Below are 17,252 nucleotides of genomic sequence, written 5' to 3'. Positions count from 1 at the left end.
TCCGAGGTCGACGCTTGTGGACTCTCCTCTTCAGCTCATCCCACAGATTTTCTTTGGGGTTTAGGTCGGGGGACTGTGATGGCCATGGCAAAACCTTTATTCTGTGGTCGGTGAACCATTTCTGTGTAGATTTTGAGGTGTGCTTCGGATCATTGTCCTGCTGGAAGGTCCAACCACGGCCCATTTTTAGCTTCCTGGCAGAGGCTGTTAGGTTTTCATTTAATATCTGCTGGTATTTGATGGAGTCCATGATACCATGTATCCTAACAAGATGTCCAGGGCCTTTGGAAGAAAAACAGCCACTCAACATCAAAGATCCACCACCATACTTCACAGTGGGTATGAGATGCTTCTCTGTATGGCTATATTTCTGTCTACGCCAAACCCACCTTTGATGTTTGTTGCCAAAAAGCTCTATTTTGGTCTCATCTGACCGTATAACCCGGTCCCATTGATAGTCCCAGTAACGTTTGGCAAACTGTAGGCGCTTTAGTTTGTTGTTGATTGACAGCAGAGGCTTTTTTCTGGCAACCCTCCCAAACAACTTGTGGTGATGTAGGTGGCGTCTGATGGTAGTTTTGGAGACTTTCTGACCCCAAGACTCAACTAACCTCTGCAATTCTCCAGCTGTGATCCTTGGAGATTCTTTTGCCAGTCGAACCATCCTCCTCACGGTGCGTGGGGTCAATGTACACATACAGTTGTGGTCAAAAGTTTACATACACTTGTAAAGAACATAATGTCATGGCTCTTGAGTTTCCCCGTTATTTCTACAACTCTGATTTTTCTCTGATAGAGTGATTGGAACAGATACTTCTTTGTCACAAAAAACATTCATGAAGTTTGGTTCTTTCATGACTTTATTATGGGTTAACAGAAAAAGTGATCAAATCTGCTGGATCAAAAATATACATACAGCAGTGCTAATATTTGGTTACATGTCCCTTGGCCATTTTCACTTCAATTAGGAGCTTTTGGTAGCCATCCACAAGCTTCTGGCAAGCTTCTCGTTGAATCTTTGACCACTCCTCTTGACAGAATTGGTGCAGTTCAGTTAAATTTGATGGCTTTCTGACATGGACTTGTTTCTTCAGCATTGTCCACATGTTCTCAATGGGATTTAAGTCAGGACTTTGGGAAGGCCATTCTAAAACCCTAATTCTAGCCTGATTTAGCCATTCCATTACCACTTTTGATGTGCGTTTGGGGTCATTGTCCTGTTGGAACACCCAACTGCACCCAAGACCCAACCTTCGGGCTGATGATTTTAGGTTATCTTGAAGAATTTGAAGGTAATCCTCCTCCTTCATTATCCCATTTCCTCTCTGTAAAGCACCAGTTCCATTGGCAGCAAAACAGCCCCACAGCATAATACTACCACCACCGTGCTTGACGGTAGGCATGGTGTTCTTGGGGTTAAAGGCCTCACCTTTTCTCCTCCAAACATATTGCTGGGCATTGTGGCCAAACAGCTTGATTTTTGTTTCGTCTGACCACAGAACTTTCCTCCAGAAGGTCTTATCTTTGTCCATGTGATCAGCAGCAAACTTCAGTCGAGCCTTAAGGTGCCGCTTTTGGAGCAAGGGCTTCCTTCTTGCACGGCAGCCTCTCAGTCCATGGAGATGCAAAACACGCTTGACTGTGGACACTGACACCTGTGTTCCAGCAGCTTCTAATTCTTGGCAGATCTGCTTTTTGGTGGTTCTCGGTTGACTCTTCACCCTCCTGACCAATTTTCTCTCAGCGGCAGGTGATAGCTTGCGTTTTCTTCCTGATCGTGGCAGTGACAAAACAGTGCCATGCACTTTATACTTACAAACAATTGTTTGCACTGTTGCTCTTGGGACCTGCAGCTGCTTTGAAATGGCTCCAAGTGACTTTCCTGACTTGTTCAAGTCAATGATTTGCTTTTTCAGATCCATGCTGAGCTCCTTTGACTTTCCCATTGTAGCGTTTGTGGGCGTTTGTATCCAATGAGCCCTATTTAAATGGCCTCAGAGAAGTCACCAGCTGTAGTCACTCATAATCACTCACAAGAAGTTAAGAGGCCATGCTATGAAGCTCATTTCATTGACACAACTTTCTAAGTCACCAAAATTGCTAATTCATGTTGCTGTATGGATATTTTTGACCCAGCAGATTTTGTCACTTTTTCTGTTAACCCATAATAAAGTCATGAAAGAACCAAACTTCATGAATGTTTTTTGTGACAAAGAAGTATCTGTTCCAATCACTCTATCAGAGAAAAATCAGAGTTGTAGAAATAACTGGAAACTCAAGAGAGCCATGACATTATGTTCTTTACAAGTGTATGTAAACTTTTGACCACAACTGTACGTCCTCTTCCAGGCTGATTCTTAACATCTCCTGTCGCTTTAAACTTCTTAATTATTGCCCTGATAGTGGAAATGGGTATTTTCAACTGTTAAGAGATTTTCTTATATCCATTTTCTGATTTGTGCAGCTCAACAACTTTTCGTTGCACATCGTCGCTGTGTTCTCGGGTTTTTCCCATTGTGATGAATGACTAAGGGAATTTGCCCTGTGTCACCTCATATTTATACCCCAGTGAAACTGGAAGTCATGGTTGACCACTTAGGAGTTCCTAATCAAACAGGTGAACTTACAAATGTAAAATATGACTGGAATTATACTTCAGTTAGATTTTAATCATGATATTTTCTAGGGGTGCCAATAATTGTGGCACATACAGTTGTGGTCAAAAGTTTACATACACTTGTAAAGAACATAATGTCATGGCTCTCTTGAGTTTCCAGTTATTTCTACAACTCTGATTTTTCTCTGATAGAGTGATTGGAACAGATACTTCTTTGTCACAAAAAACATTCATGAAGTTTGGTTCTTTCATGACTTTATTATGGGTTAATCTGCTGGGTCAAAAATATACATACAGCAACATGAATTAGCAATTTTGGTGACTTAGAAAGTTGTGTCAATGAAATGAGCTTCATAGCATGGCCTCTTAACTTCTTGTGAGTGATTATGAGTGACTACAGCTGGTGACTTCTCTGAGGCCATTTAAATAGGGCTCATTGGATACAAACGCCCACAAACGCTACAATGGGAAAGTCAAAGGAGCTCAGCATGGATCTGAAAAAGCAAATCATTGACTTGAACAAGTCAGGAAAGTCACTTGGAGCCATTTCAAAGCAGCTGCAGGTCCCAAGAGCAACAGTGCAAACAATTGTTTGTAAGTATAAAGTGCATGGCACTGTTTTGTCACTGCCACGATCAGGAAGAAAACGCAAGCTATCACCTGCCGCTGAGAGAAAATTGGTCAGGAGGGTGAAGAGTCAACCGAGAACCACCAAAAAGCAGATCTGCCAAGAATTAGAAGCTGCTGGAACACAGGTGTCAGTGTCCACAGTCAAGCGTGTTTTGCATCTCCATGGACTGAGAGGCTGCCATGCAAGAAGGAAGCCCTCGCTCCAAAAGCGGCACCTTAAGGCTCGACTGAAGTTTGCTGCTGATCACATGGACAAAGATAAGACCTTCTGGAGGAAAGTTCTGTGGTCAGACGAAACAAAAATCGAGCTGTTTGGCCACAATGCCCAGCAATATGTTTGGAGGAGAAAAGGTGAGGCCTTTAACCCCAAGAACACCATGCCTACCGTCAAGCACGGTGGTGGTAGTATTATGCTGTGGGGCTGTTTTGCTGCCAATGGAACTGGTGCTTTACAGAGAGGAAATGGGATAATGAAGAAGGAGGATTACCTTCAAATTCTTCAAGATAACCTAAAATCATCAGCCCGAAGGTTGGGTCTTGGGCGCAGTTGGGTGTTCCAACAGGACAATGACCCTGAACGCACATCAAAAGTGGTAATGGAATGGCTAAATCAGGCTAGAATTAGGGTTTTAGAATGGCCTTCCCAAAGTCCTGACTTAAAATCCCATTGAGAACATGTGGACAATGCTGAAGAAACAAGTCCATGTCAGAAAGCCATCAAATTTAACTGAACTGCACCAATTCTGTCAAGAGTGGTCAAAGATTCAACGAGAAGCTTGCCAGAAGCTTGTGGATGGCTACCAAAAGCTCCTAATTGAAGTGAAAATGGCCAAGGGACATGTAACCAAATATTAGCACTGCTGTATGTATATCTTTGACCCAGCAGATTTGATCACTTTTTCTGTTAACCCATAATAAAGTCATGAAAGAACCAAACTTCATGAATGTTTTTTGTGACAAAGAAGTATCTGTTCCAATCACTATCAGAGAAAAATCAGAGTTGTAGAAATAACGGGGAAACTCAAGAGAGCCATGACATTATGTTCTTTACAAGTGCATGTAAACTTTTGACCACAACTGTATGTTTTGGAGAAAAATATTTATTTAATGTCAACAATTTCTCTTTCTTTCAATAATTTTACTTCAATGAAAAGGTAAGATTTTTGTGAATATTTTGAGTGAAAGACCAAGAGGATAAACAGCAAAGACATTTTTTCACAGCCTGTTTTGGTCATATCTACTAAGGGTGCCAATGATTCTGGAGGGGTGTGTGTGTGTGTGTGTGTGTGTGTGTGTGTGTGTGTGTGTGTGTGTGTGTGTGTGTGTGTGTGTGTGTGTGTGTGTGTGTGTGTGTGTGTGTGTGTGTGTGTGTGTGTGTGTGTGTGTGTGCACGCACACACACACGTAACATAATCAAATATGATAATGTCACGTGTGTGTGTGTGCGCACGCACACACGTAACATAATCAAATATGATAATGTCACGTGTGTGTGTGCACGCACACACGTAACATAATCAAATATGATAATGTCACGTGTGTGTGTGTGTGTGTGTGCACGCACACACACGCACACACGTAACATAATCAAATATGATAATGTCACGTGTGTGTGTGTGCGCACGCACACACGTAACATAATCAAATATGATAATGTCACATCAAACTGTCAAGGCTGCATCATCATAAGACCATCTTCACAATAATAGAAGGTATTTAAACTTACATTTGAAAAGAATGTGAGGTAAAACTAAACTTTTCATGGGATAGTTTTATTTCTGCAGTCTTTAGTCTCACTGACAGCAGATCTCAAGTTTAACACGGACAGACAGACGAGACACACAAAAAAAAAGACATGGAGTCAAGCGGAGGTATTTTCTAAGGAAACTTTTATGTGTGCTTTTGTGAAACTCACTTATCATTAGAGACAGAAGGCGTTGCAGTTTCCAGTACAGCAGATAAGGTTTGATATTAAAGAGTACAAAAAAAAGGAAAAAAATAAATCACAATTTCAGAGTTCTTTTTCTCTCCAACATTGCAGGGGGAAAAAGGAGAAAGAAAAAAAAAAAAAAAAATAGAAACAAGCTTTTGGTCAGAGTCTTTTCTTCTCAGTTGCTTTCCCTGTCTGCCCGTCTCCCCCCTCCTCTCCCCTGTAACAGCCAACAAACACTGGAGAAATCTCATTAACCTGCGTTGAATTTAGACAGGGAATGTTCTCAGAAAAGGGCCCGATTGATGCCCACAATTTCCCCTAAAACTCAGATATTGAACACATGATTGCATAGTTTTTTTTGTTTTTGTTTTTTTAATACATAATTTCCTTTTTTTAGAATATTTTTCTTTTGCACATAATGGAATGTTTACATAAAGACCCCTCCCTGATCTTTCCCCCTTTCCTCGCAGTACATTTTCTTTCCCTTTACTTTAGAGACAAATGACGGGATGTAAGAAAAGAGGGGGAGGACATGGGAGAGAGTAAGAGAGAGAGAGGGGGAGGGGGCTGTGGCCACCAATAGGCACATTGATCTTATTTCTTCCACTGTTTATCCATTTATCCCTCCACAGCGCAGCACTATGGCAACTCTTAAAAAAAAAAAATCCAGGAAGTGCAAAAAAAACTTTCATTCAGCCAATCAGATGCATCCATCACGTGTGTTTGAATATATTTCTGCATGTGTGCGCGATTTCTGGCATATAAAACTGGTCTAACTTTGACTACTACAATCCTACCTATCATATAAATGTATAGTCTTTTTGTATTTAAATAAGCCCACCCCAGGAGAAAAGTTTCACAGAAGCAAATATTTGTGGATAACTATGGTTATTTGCCCGTCATGGGATTTTTACAGGAGAAGGCCTTTAGGTACACAAGGCTTAAATGTCATGGTGACCAACTTCTTCCATTGCGAAAACAAAAAAGAAGTGAAGACTTCTGGAAGCTCAAACCTATCCACTGGTGAAACTGCTCTCTCTGTCATTGGCTTATATTTCAATTGCTTGTGTTTTTGTCATTTTATTTATTTATTTTAGTTTTTATGATAAATGTCACTTTGTGAGCGATTACTCTCGACAACTGGGAACATGTGTGCCACTCTCCGCACTGAAAAAAATAAGTATGTACAGCGCTGAGCCCCCCGACCCCCACCCGACCACCATCCCCACCCGAGCTCCGCCCACCTGCTCGTGAAAAAGAAAAAAGAAATAAACAAAGACAGGAGGAGGAATAAAGAGCTGAGGTTAGACACGTCACCTAGTCCACCAACATGGGAATTATGGGTAAATATGTCTTTTATTTTTTTATCCTTTTTTTTTTTACCCCCCCCCGCAGTATATATCTCTCTAGGAACTAATACACAAACCTTGCCAGTCGCCACGTCAAAAAGCCCACACCACGCCCTGAACCCGCCTGGCAAGAAGAAAGAAATTATAATAAAATAAGCATAAGTATCAGATTAGCTCATTTGATCCCAAAAAAGGCAGAGAGGGTGAAGCTGAATGACCCCTCCCCCACGTCCCGCAGCTGCCCCTGGATATGCCCGTTCATAACAACCTTTTTACCACGAATTGATTACTCTGGATCCATTTACGGAGGCTGGGAAGAAACATTCGACAGAGGCCAAACCTAACTACAAGTTCAATCAACAAGCATCCGCGTTCTTTAAAAGAAATATTCTGACGATTTCTAAACTGGCACACGCAGGGGCACCTTACAACCACCACTCCAATTTGTTCCAGACGCTCGATTCCTGGGCGTCTTCTCTATGCACAGAATGACCGTGTACCTCCCTCCCTTCCACCTCTGTCCAGCCCTCCGCCTCCTTTACAGGTCGCTCTCTCCGTACAGGGCGGTGGAGAAGGACATGTAGTCCAGGGCGCCAGGGGCGGCGTCGGCCCCCGTGTAGGGCGCCATGCGGGCGATGCAGTACTCCGCCTGGTCGGGGGGGAGCTCCCTCCTCAGCTCCTCGGCCGTGATGAAGTTCTGATGGAAACGGAGAGGAAGGGGACAGTGAGTGATGTCCACAATTTACATCTTGTCCTTGTTTTGGTCTACACTCGTAATACAAAAATAAATAATTAAATTTGATCTATTTTTGCAGATTAAACTATGAGTGTATGAGAGTTAAAGTAAAATTAAAGTACAACTTACATATTGATAAATCATCAATAATAATCCTAATAGTATAACTCTTACTTTCGTAAGTCTAACTATGTATTTATTTAGCCAATTCCTCTGTATTAAAAATTTCAAAGCCTAACTGTGATAGTGTAAATTATTTGAATACTTCTTCCACTACTGTCAATCAATTTATCATCCTTTTGATTTGTGAAATCCTTTTCTCACTTTATTCAAAGACAAATTACGAGCCACGATAAAAAAAAGAACACAAGTGCACCTGACAGGACCAATTTACTGATAGGCTTTAAACATATTATACACTGTAGTGCGTGCTCCCTCTCTTACGCCACAGATCTTATTGATGACTTTTTATTACAATATGGAAAATCCAGACAGAATCATTCATCAAATTGACTGCAATTTCACAAAAGATTTTCTATTTTAATTTAAGAATTAAAGCTAATTGCATGTTTAAATGTACTGCAGTTTGAAAAGAACTTCAAATCAAATACAAAAAGCCTCAATAAGAGGTCTTGTTTCCTTGGCCAATCAGAAACAAGGATTGCATTTGTTCAGTTGGTGTGAGCTTAATGTTTGAATCAATTCAACGCGTTTTATTTAAAATAATCCAATTATAAAACAACATACTGAATTCTTTCACCTGTATTATAAAGAATGTGAAAACAAATACAAAATAACATTATGCATAAAAACACACACACACACCTTATCAGCAGCCAGGATCTTGAAGGAGGCAATGACCTGGTCCGCGGTGTCCGTGTCGGTCGTTTCCCTGGACATGAAGTCAATGAAGGCCTGGAAGGTCACGGCGCCGCTGCCGTTGGGGTCCACTATGCCCATGATGCGAGCAAACTCACTCTCTCCCTGGCAACCAAGACAACAACGGGTTAACCCAGGAGAGAGACACACACACACACCGAGACAGAATGTGACACGCAGAACTCCAAGTGTGTAAAAACATCAGGACCTCCAGGAAATACACTGAGCCGGAGAATAGATGTGAAAGTTGTGATTGCAGTCCTGATGTTTTGTATTCCACACTTTTAACATGCATATACATACATCACATGACTACTGGTTAATACCTATGGGGGACACAGACAAGAGGACGGCACCGAGGAAAAACATTTATGTAGAATTCTGATGGGCTCTATGAAAAATGACATTGGTCCTTCAGGCGGTAGCCACAGAGCGGGGCAGAAACATAGCGAGTAGAAAAGCGACACAGATGTGAGAAACAGAGTGAAACAGAGTGAAGCAACGAACGAACGAACGAGAGAGAGAAAGAGAGAGAGAGCAGGGTGTCTGCAGGTGTCAACTCAGATTTAAGATATTGCACCAAAATATACTTTAAAATGAAACAAATGGGAAATATATCTGTGTGATGATAAAAATAAAAATGAATAGGACTGGGTTGGTTTGAAAATATTTTCTTTATATTTGACTTTGAGGAACTTCTCAAATGTGTCAAATACACATTGTTTTAAATTCCTTAAAGGAATACTTGACCTCCTAAAATTACATTTTTCATGTCAATTACTAACCCCTTGTTATCTTGAAAACTTCGGAGTCGGCCTCGCAAACATATCATGCTTGCACAGGCGCTCTACGGACGATGTTTCAAATTGGGTTTAATTTTAGTGAAGAAGCATGCGTTTGGGAAGCAGAGCGCAGACCACTGGATAAATGATTATACTGCTTAAGCTGTGTGACAGTTTGTAAACCAATGTTTTGATGTAGTTTTGTAGTTAAAAATAGTGGACTTTAATTCCTCGAGATCTTCTGATTCTTCGTTCACCGTAAGACGAGCGAGAAAAACAAAGCGTTCTTCAAGAACTCAAGGTGACATGAATAATCGACATACAAATAGTCATTTTGGGGTGAAGTATACTGAAAGAACTATAAACAAAAAGCTACACATTAGTCTATAAAAATGATGATTTGAGGGAATATGTGATTGAAGAATAAGTAAACATTTTGGCTGTTACTCTAACAGATAGAGATAGATAGACATCCAGCCCTAATCATGAATGGGTCAAATTCTCACTGGAAAATTAGCATGACGGGAGACATTCATTGAAGTCACTTAAGGTTTTTGAATTGGCCACACTTGGTAGAATCGGGATGTTGTTGGACCTGCGGACACCCTGTGAGAGCATCATGCCAGCAGCAGCAGTACCAGGCTGTTTCCTGTAGAAATGAGTAGAGCCCGGAAATCCTCCGAGACCATCTGACCCGATCGCTTCTGTGGGCCGCCACACGGCGCAGCGAAGGTCGAGAGGGGGAGTGATAAGGGGGGAGTCAGAGAGATACGAGTGGCAGAGAGGAGGAGTGACAGGATGAAAAAGAGGGATGGACAGAAATAGAGGTATCCAAATGTTTTAGAGAAATGTTTGGGGAGGAGGGGAAGAAAGATGAAAAAAAAGCACAAACTGTTAACAGCGAAAGTAGAACCCGACAGACAGACAGAGAGGGGGGGGGTGTGTGTGTGTGTGTGTGTGTGTGTGTGTTCAGAGAGCGAGAGGGAGCCTGGTTTCAGAGCTGAAGCGGCACAAAGCAACAGAGACCCCCGGTGGACAAACAGGGACATCGTCTCTACCCTCCATGCTGGTGGACTGAACCCTGCCTTGAACTCTGGGCAGGAGCCTCAGAGCCGGCTGATCACGGACCAGTTTGTTTCATATAACAACAATATGAGGTATTAAATTTGTCAAATTAATATAGATAAAACATGACCAATGTCTATGATCTAAAAACAGTGATGCAGGAAGGCACAAGCACCAATCATTTTCTGAATATATTCACAGTTTACATCCTTATGTTGTTCTTTTTATCTGAAAATGACTGATCCAATTGTGTCTGTAATCCAGATGTTTTGTCTTTAGTGTGAGGGATTATGATCTTTTAAAATGTTTAAAGCCAGACTTCACTGTCATCTTGTTTCCATTTCGAGGTGAATTTAGAGATGTGCAGTCTTGCTGGTGACATTTTAAAGTTCTTCCGCAACTTTCTTTTAAAATGTTTTTTTAAACTCTTATTTGTGTTTTTGTGTGATGTTTTTCAGACATTTCTTTACGCAGTCATCTTGGCCAGGACCCCTCTTGGAAATGAGATTCTAAAACTCAATGTGATTATCCTGGATAAATGAAGGTTAAATAACTCAAAATAATTAAAAATACAGTGTATTCTTGCGCAGATGTGTAAATGTCCTCCTCAGATAGCTGCCACGATCATTTATTGCCGAAACTATTTCTAAACTCAAAATCAAGAGAAATGTTTGTAAAAACAGGGCTAATAATCCAGATTAGTTAGCTCAGACGTCTGCATAGATTCAAATGAGAGCGTATCTGTTGTGTACAACTTTCTATTTTTTGTATGATTTTGTATGTTAGTATTTTTATTTATTTTTTAGGAAAATCCCCCTCATTGTGCCTTCAAACAACCAATGAAAACACCTGAAAATGATCGACGGCTTTAGCCCCGACTCAGACTGCCTGGTGATCACCGCTCTGCTCTCCTGCTCAGAGACCCTGACACAAGAGCGACTCTATCCTACCTGCTTCTCGTTCTCCACGTCGTAGCCCAGACTGATCAAGCAGGCCTTGAACTCCTCGGCCATCAGCGCCCCGCTGTGGTCCTGAGATCAGCCCAACACCCAACGTCACGAACGCCACGTCAAATCACAACACGGGGATGGGTGGTGGATGGCAAGCGTGAGATCCACAGGGGCATGCAGAGGGGAAGATGAGGACATGGAGGATGGAGGGGGACAGACAAGATATTCACGGACATTTAGACAATGTCAACACACACACACGACGGACCCGTTGAGGAACAGAGTTATTCATGAAGTGTGTTCGCATAAACATTAAAAATGCCGTTTGACGTTTAAAGAGGAAAACATGGTAATGACGTTCCTCGTGTTCTGTGCGGAGATTCTGAGACGTTCAAAGGTTCTAGTAGCGTGTGCCCAGAAACACCGCTGTGATGTGATGGGTGAGTGTCGGACAGCAGCGTGAACCAGTGACACACACACACACACACACACACACACACACACACACACACACACACACACACACACACACACACGAGATGGCGAATGCCGGTGGTTTGACACACAGAAGGTTGGCGACACGTTACATCTAGTGAAGCTCCAGTTGTGAGGCGAGTGGATCTCCATGTTAAACTACAAATAACAGGTTCTGACCCGCCATCAGGGTGAAGACACAACAGATTTACAGCTAAAATGTACCGTATTCATTATGTTTTCATTGACCTTAAAGGGAACGTTCGGTTGTTTTTGATGCATGAGGTACTTCTCCATAGTCAGTACTGTAGATGGAGTTAGAGAAACAATGTACTGCTGTGGACGTATTTTAAAAACCTAAAAAGAAACCTTGCTGCCTAACAGCCCTCTCTGGGGAACTGAAGCCGTTAGTCTGGTGGCTTTAAAGAGAGCATTGATAACGGCTTCAGTTCACTGTAGGGAAAGGCCATTTGATGGTAAAGTAAAGCGGTGAAAGTATTCTAAATATAGCGGACACTTAACTGATATAGATTTTTTTTTTTTGTCTAAAATATATTTTGCTGCCCCCCTCTCTGGTTCTCCTGTCTATTTCAACAAACTCTATCTACTGTAGTAATACACTGATTACAGATAAGTACCTCATTCTACCCCCCTTCAAAAACAGCAAACCTGTCCCTTTGACTAACACATCAGTCTTTAGTCTGGACCTGTACTGTGATTCCCACATCATTTCCTCACCCTTTGCCCTCCCCAACATATGCTAAACATCTGGATGAATACTCACGCGCTTGGCTCTTCTCTCATCCCCTAGTAAGGACTGAACATTCAGTCGTGTAACGCATTCATATAGAAGACAGGCTAAATCCTCACGAAAAATGTATACGGCCAATAATGCAAAGTGATTTTACACAGCTGCCAGTAAATGTACAAATCAAAATATTACAAATAAATAAATAATCAAAAACTGTGTTTACTGCTCTGTATGCATGTTTTATGCTGTGATATTACAGTAAAAAAAGCTAAATAGCTAAAAAAAAAATATATATATATATATATATATATATATATATATATATATATATATATATATATATATATATATATATATTCTTGGTAGTATAACAATCATAATTCATAAAAAAGGAAGTGATTAACTGCAACAATTTTTGTATGTATGTTTTACTGAGCTGACTGTGTCAACATAAATAAAAAAAAGCCTGGCTGCTACCCAGATACAACTTAATAAAACAATACCAGCAAAGAAAAAGAAAATGACTCCCAGCCCAAGTACTGATTCTCCAGAGGACCACTACACTGTGATATAGTGAGTATAAAAACTACCAAACAAGTGTGCTGTGTGAGCCATGGCCACGGAGCTCGGGCCCCTGACCTTGTCAAAGTGGTTGAAGGAGGCGCGGTACTCGTGGAGCTGCTCCTGGGTGATACCCTTGGCGTCGCGCGTCAGGATCTGGTTCTCCACCTCGTTGATGGTTCTGGCGATGGTGGTCAGCAGCTGCTCCCAGCCCACGCGGAGGTGCTGTGGGGGAAAACACGAGAGGGAGGAAGCAAAGGGAGACAGGGAGAGGACACACGTTACATTTAGACATTTTAGGGGGGGAAAAAGACTTATAACTTAATAACTTTAAAAAAAGGCACAAAAACAGCATTTGTGAGCAAGACCGCGATGATCAAACAGATCATTCATGAAGATGTTGTGTGTGTGTGTGTGTGTGTGTGTGTGTGTGTGTGTGTGTGTGTGTGTTACCTCCATCGTGTAGGAGGTGTACTGGTTGTCGAAGATGAGGGCCTCCTGGATGAGCTGATGGTACCCCTCCAGCGTGTTGATTTCGGGCATGTACGACATGATGGTCTTCTGGTACTCCTTCAGGTTGGTCAGCTGGTCCTCCAGGGTGCCGTTCATCTCGATGGATATCCTGCCGATTTCCTGCCGACAAAAGATGCACACAAGTGTTTTACTGTCCCGTTGGCAGCTGCGAGTGTGAAATCTTCAGAAGATGCTTGGACGCAAGCTCTCTTTTTAATGGACTTAATGAACTGACTAAGTGCACAGAGATGGATACAAGCGCTGCAGTTCTAACAGCTTTTGACCTGTTAATCAGGGAAAATACCCACGCTGACGTGCACACGTGACCGTTTTATACAGATCAACGCACATCCCAAACGAATGTACTGTCATGAATGGTTGTGAGTGGAGCGGTGCGTGTTGCAGCATGATAAAGGCCCAATCCCAAAAACTACTGATCAACCATGTGAAAAAAAACAGACTCTACTTTGCTCTGTGAGCTCACTGTTGCACAATGTTGGCTCGGAAAAGCTGCGACAAACTGCGCACAGCTGTGTGGAGAGGAAGTGCTTTGCATGCGACGGTGAGTCGGACTTGACTGCGTAGGCAGAATCCGTTACCTCCATTTTGGCCTGTATGTAGGCGCCGACCGTGTTGGCCTGGGTGGCGAACTTGGCTCTCAGGGTATCGTTGGAGTTCTGTTTGTTGAGTTCGTCCTGCAGGGCGGTGTCACGCAGCGGCACCATGTCCATCGCCTGCAAACACACACACACACACACACACACACACATTAGAAAGACTCCCTACTATAACACACACATACATAGCTGAAGAACATCTTTAAATCATTCGGCATCCAGAGATCTTTGGCTCGCTGCAGTTACATTAGCAATCAATCAATTAGTCATCTCTAAATACGAAGTACAGCTTATGGTTCTGGTATGCACAACAACTAAATATATAGACCTGTGCATGTTTGCTGCTTTTATTGGTTAACTCTGTGGAGCTACTGAAGTTCATCTCTCTAAAGCGAACAATAACCACTCCAAGAAGTGGTAGGAGGTAGAGATGACAAACAGAAGTAGAACATGGAAATTAACTCGAATGCATCATGTACACATGAACTCAATAAGATAGAGCAACAAAAATATGAGTTATGGTGAAAGAATAAAACACTCCTTCTGATCATTACAAACTGGGTTCAACTTCAATTTTAACCAAAACATTTCTACGACTTTTCCAAGACACATTTTAATGACCATAAGCTCTCTGAAATGTCTGTGAATTTATGAGAAAAATCGGAACTAAAAATGTACCAAAAGTATATCTCAAAAAATGTCTATTGATCGTATAACATATACATGTGTTATACTATGCGATTTGGCTTTGAATGACCTGCTATGACTGTTGGGGAATAAGAGCTGACAAAGCTGATTTGAGTCTCTGTATGATTTGTTTTACAACAGGCGGGTGCTAACGAGCGGCTAAATGAGACTACAAAACGTCATCACCCTAGTGAGGACTAGTCCGTCACAGACTCCTTGTGTATACCGTGTCGGGTTTGTTTTTGTGAAGATTATCTTGCTGAACGGAACGTATAAGTTTCACAAACTTTTGCTCGAGAGATGTTTGTAACAACTTGTTTCTTGTTGCTGCCTTTTAGGCCAGGTCGTCATTGTAAATGAGAACTGGTTATCAATTGACTTATCTGGTTAAATAAAGGTAGAATAAATAAATACAAATATTTTTTGCAATAATCCAAAATGGAATGGAAAAATCCCATTGGCTTTTTGTCGAGAGAACCAGTGTGATTCTAACTTCCTGGTTGGTTGGCTGACAGAAAGAAGTCCTCCCTGCATCGCTCTATTATACATTTGTGAAACAAATTTCCATTTTCCAAAAACTTTCTGGGTTTATTCATTATCTTTCCAAAACTTCTCCAGGTTATCTGCTATTTTAAAAACCAATGACTTTTGCCAGGTCTCTTGTGACCGTAGGACCCCCTGTACAGAGTGCGGGCTGCAGCCTACCTTTTCCCACTTGCTGTCAATGCTCTCGGGTGTGATGGTGGTGTACGGGTTGGCTCCGCTCAGCTTGATGCCGTTGCTCTGGGCGATCTTCTGCACCTCGGACTGGATAGCCTGGATGGCCTCCCGCTCCTTGTTGGCCTCCGCCAGGGTGGACTTGAACTGCTCGTGGGCTGTGATGAGACCCTGAAGGAGGAGAAAAAACAACACATTTATCACATCTGTAATAAAAATGGATCTTGTGCAAGATATAGATTACTGGTTTATCTGGACTGCTTACCTGGATCTCCTCGATATTGTGGACGATGAACATGTCCTGCAGGTCCTCCATCGCTCCCTCCATCCAGTTGTTGAAGGGCGCCGCTCTCTTAGCGTACTCCAGGTAGAGCTCGTCTATCGACTCCAACTGCTTCTCTGTCCTCTGTTGGCAAGGAAACAGCCAGAAGAGGAGTTTTATCAAAATAAACTTTAGCAAATGAATGACGAGAATTTAAAGTGTGGATATTAATACAGCTGTATGAGGATAGAGTAAATACTTCACTAGGCATTAGAGACGGATAACATTACACAAAAAAAAAATTTATACCGATTAATTTTTAACAAAAAGGAAAAAAATTTGTGAATTCTATTCTCTACAAACCTATAAACACAAACACCCTTGACAATTTTGTCCCCTGCAAAAAATGGTTTCAAATGATGAGGCATAATCATATTCATAAAGCTCTATAGACCATTTTACATTTCGTAAACAACGATGACGTACGTGTGCGCACGTAGTTTGGCAACAGAAGTACGGAGGAGTGCAAAAGCTTGTCAAGCCAAGCAACGGCATTAACCACTAAAGACGGCCGAATGCAACCTAGAATAAGTTGACTTTCCAGTTATGTGTGCTATCAGTGAGGGTGTAGAATACATTAGCAAGTGGCCCAATAGTTAGTGGCCACATATATACACACACATATTTGGTGGAGAAAAGGTGTCGTCCGCAGTAAAAAGGTCTCTGCTGTCTTTTGTGAGATCTCAATGCAGTCATGAAAGATCAATGTAGGCAGATAACACTAATATGTTACTTTGGGCCCATTTTGCACCTGTTCATTGAATCTCCTTTGTTCAGTGGATTTTTAGATTTGGTTAGCCAGTTAACTGACACGTACTGTAGATGGAGACACACAGCGGACTGATGAGCGAGCGTTACCTCCAGTGACTCTTTGCGGCTCTGGGTGAAGGCTCCCAGGGTGTCCCACTGGTCGCAGATCTTCTGACAGCGAGCGTTGACCTTGGCGGAGTCGTAGTAGTCCAGCTCGCTGCAAACAGAGCAGAGGAGTTCAGAGCCCATGCGTCACCTAAACAGATCAATCATCCAGTTCTATAGAGTCTGCAGGAATGAGTCCTAACACCCGGATGGGTTTCTTGAATGGGTTTTTGGTTAGATGCCTGAAATAAGGTCTGTAGTTAACTACTAGTAATTTGATGCTTTTAAAAAAGGCGGTTGCAAATAAGTGTCAAAATGAGACTACAAAACATCATCACTGCCAACTGGTCCACCTTTAGCTTAGCGGTGGTGATGTGAAGTCATGTGACCATGGTGTAGTTCCTTTACAGCGTTAGCTTTTTACTTTTGGCCGTTTACATAGCTTACTTATGCCTCAAAATATCATAAATGTGGTGTTCATTTGAGAAGATTATCTTGCTGCACAAAACGTGTAACCATAGACTATCAAGGAAAAGGACGTAGCCACAGTGACGTCACCTATTTGGTCTGTGGACTGTTTTGAAGCTTTGAGTTCAGCATTTTAGCCTGTCGCCATCTTGGTTTTTCACCACCAGAAGTGACACGAGAGATTACAATTTGTAGGCGACCAAATTGTTTCAATTAACTTCTATGAAGTGAAAACACAGCGAAAGGGTGGAAGTTGTTGGACATAAACACAGACAACTCTCAGAACAGACAACGTGGCGGTAGCAACCTCTGCTGGTCAGAAGGTTTCTTCCTGTGTGTAAGTATC

General features: G+C 41.9%; 1 protein-coding gene across 5 annotated transcripts in view; it reads right to left on the bottom strand.

The window, feature by feature from the left end:
- Positions 1 to 5,119: 5,119 nt before the first annotated feature.
- The window catches only part of actn4 (actinin, alpha 4), a 62,786-nt gene continuing 50,653 nt past the window's right edge, over positions 5,120 to 17,252 (bottom strand). For 2 of the 5 annotated variants that reach the window (XM_068706871.1, XM_068706870.1), the window contains exons 14-22: positions 16,442 to 16,550; positions 15,527 to 15,667; positions 15,250 to 15,432; positions 13,840 to 13,974; positions 13,181 to 13,360; positions 12,806 to 12,952; positions 9,565 to 9,630; positions 8,091 to 8,249; positions 5,120 to 7,226 (exon numbers count right to left, since the gene is read on the bottom strand). In XM_068706871.1, coding sequence (XP_068562972.1) covers positions 7,068 to 7,226; positions 8,091 to 8,249; positions 9,565 to 9,630; positions 12,806 to 12,952; positions 13,181 to 13,360; positions 13,840 to 13,974; positions 15,250 to 15,432; positions 15,527 to 15,667; positions 16,442 to 16,550 — 1,279 coding nt within the window. In that variant the 3' untranslated portion in view covers positions 5,120 to 7,067. Of the gene's footprint in view, positions 7,227 to 8,090; positions 8,250 to 9,564; positions 9,631 to 10,941; positions 11,023 to 12,805; positions 12,953 to 13,180; positions 13,361 to 13,839; positions 13,975 to 15,249; positions 15,433 to 15,526; positions 15,668 to 16,441; positions 16,551 to 17,252 lie in introns of all 5 variants that reach the window. The other 3 variants (XM_068706868.1, XM_068706869.1, XM_068706873.1) reach the window with 2 other exon arrangements.

The sequence above is a fragment of the Cebidichthys violaceus genome, unplaced genomic scaffold, assembly GCF_023349555.1.
Source record: "Cebidichthys violaceus isolate CVI_PGR_0920_01 unplaced genomic scaffold, fCebVio1.0.p SCAF_120, whole genome shotgun sequence".
NCBI lineage: Eukaryota > Metazoa > Chordata > Actinopteri > Perciformes > Stichaeidae > Cebidichthys > Cebidichthys violaceus.
This window is presented reverse-complemented; position numbering and strand designations above follow the sequence as displayed.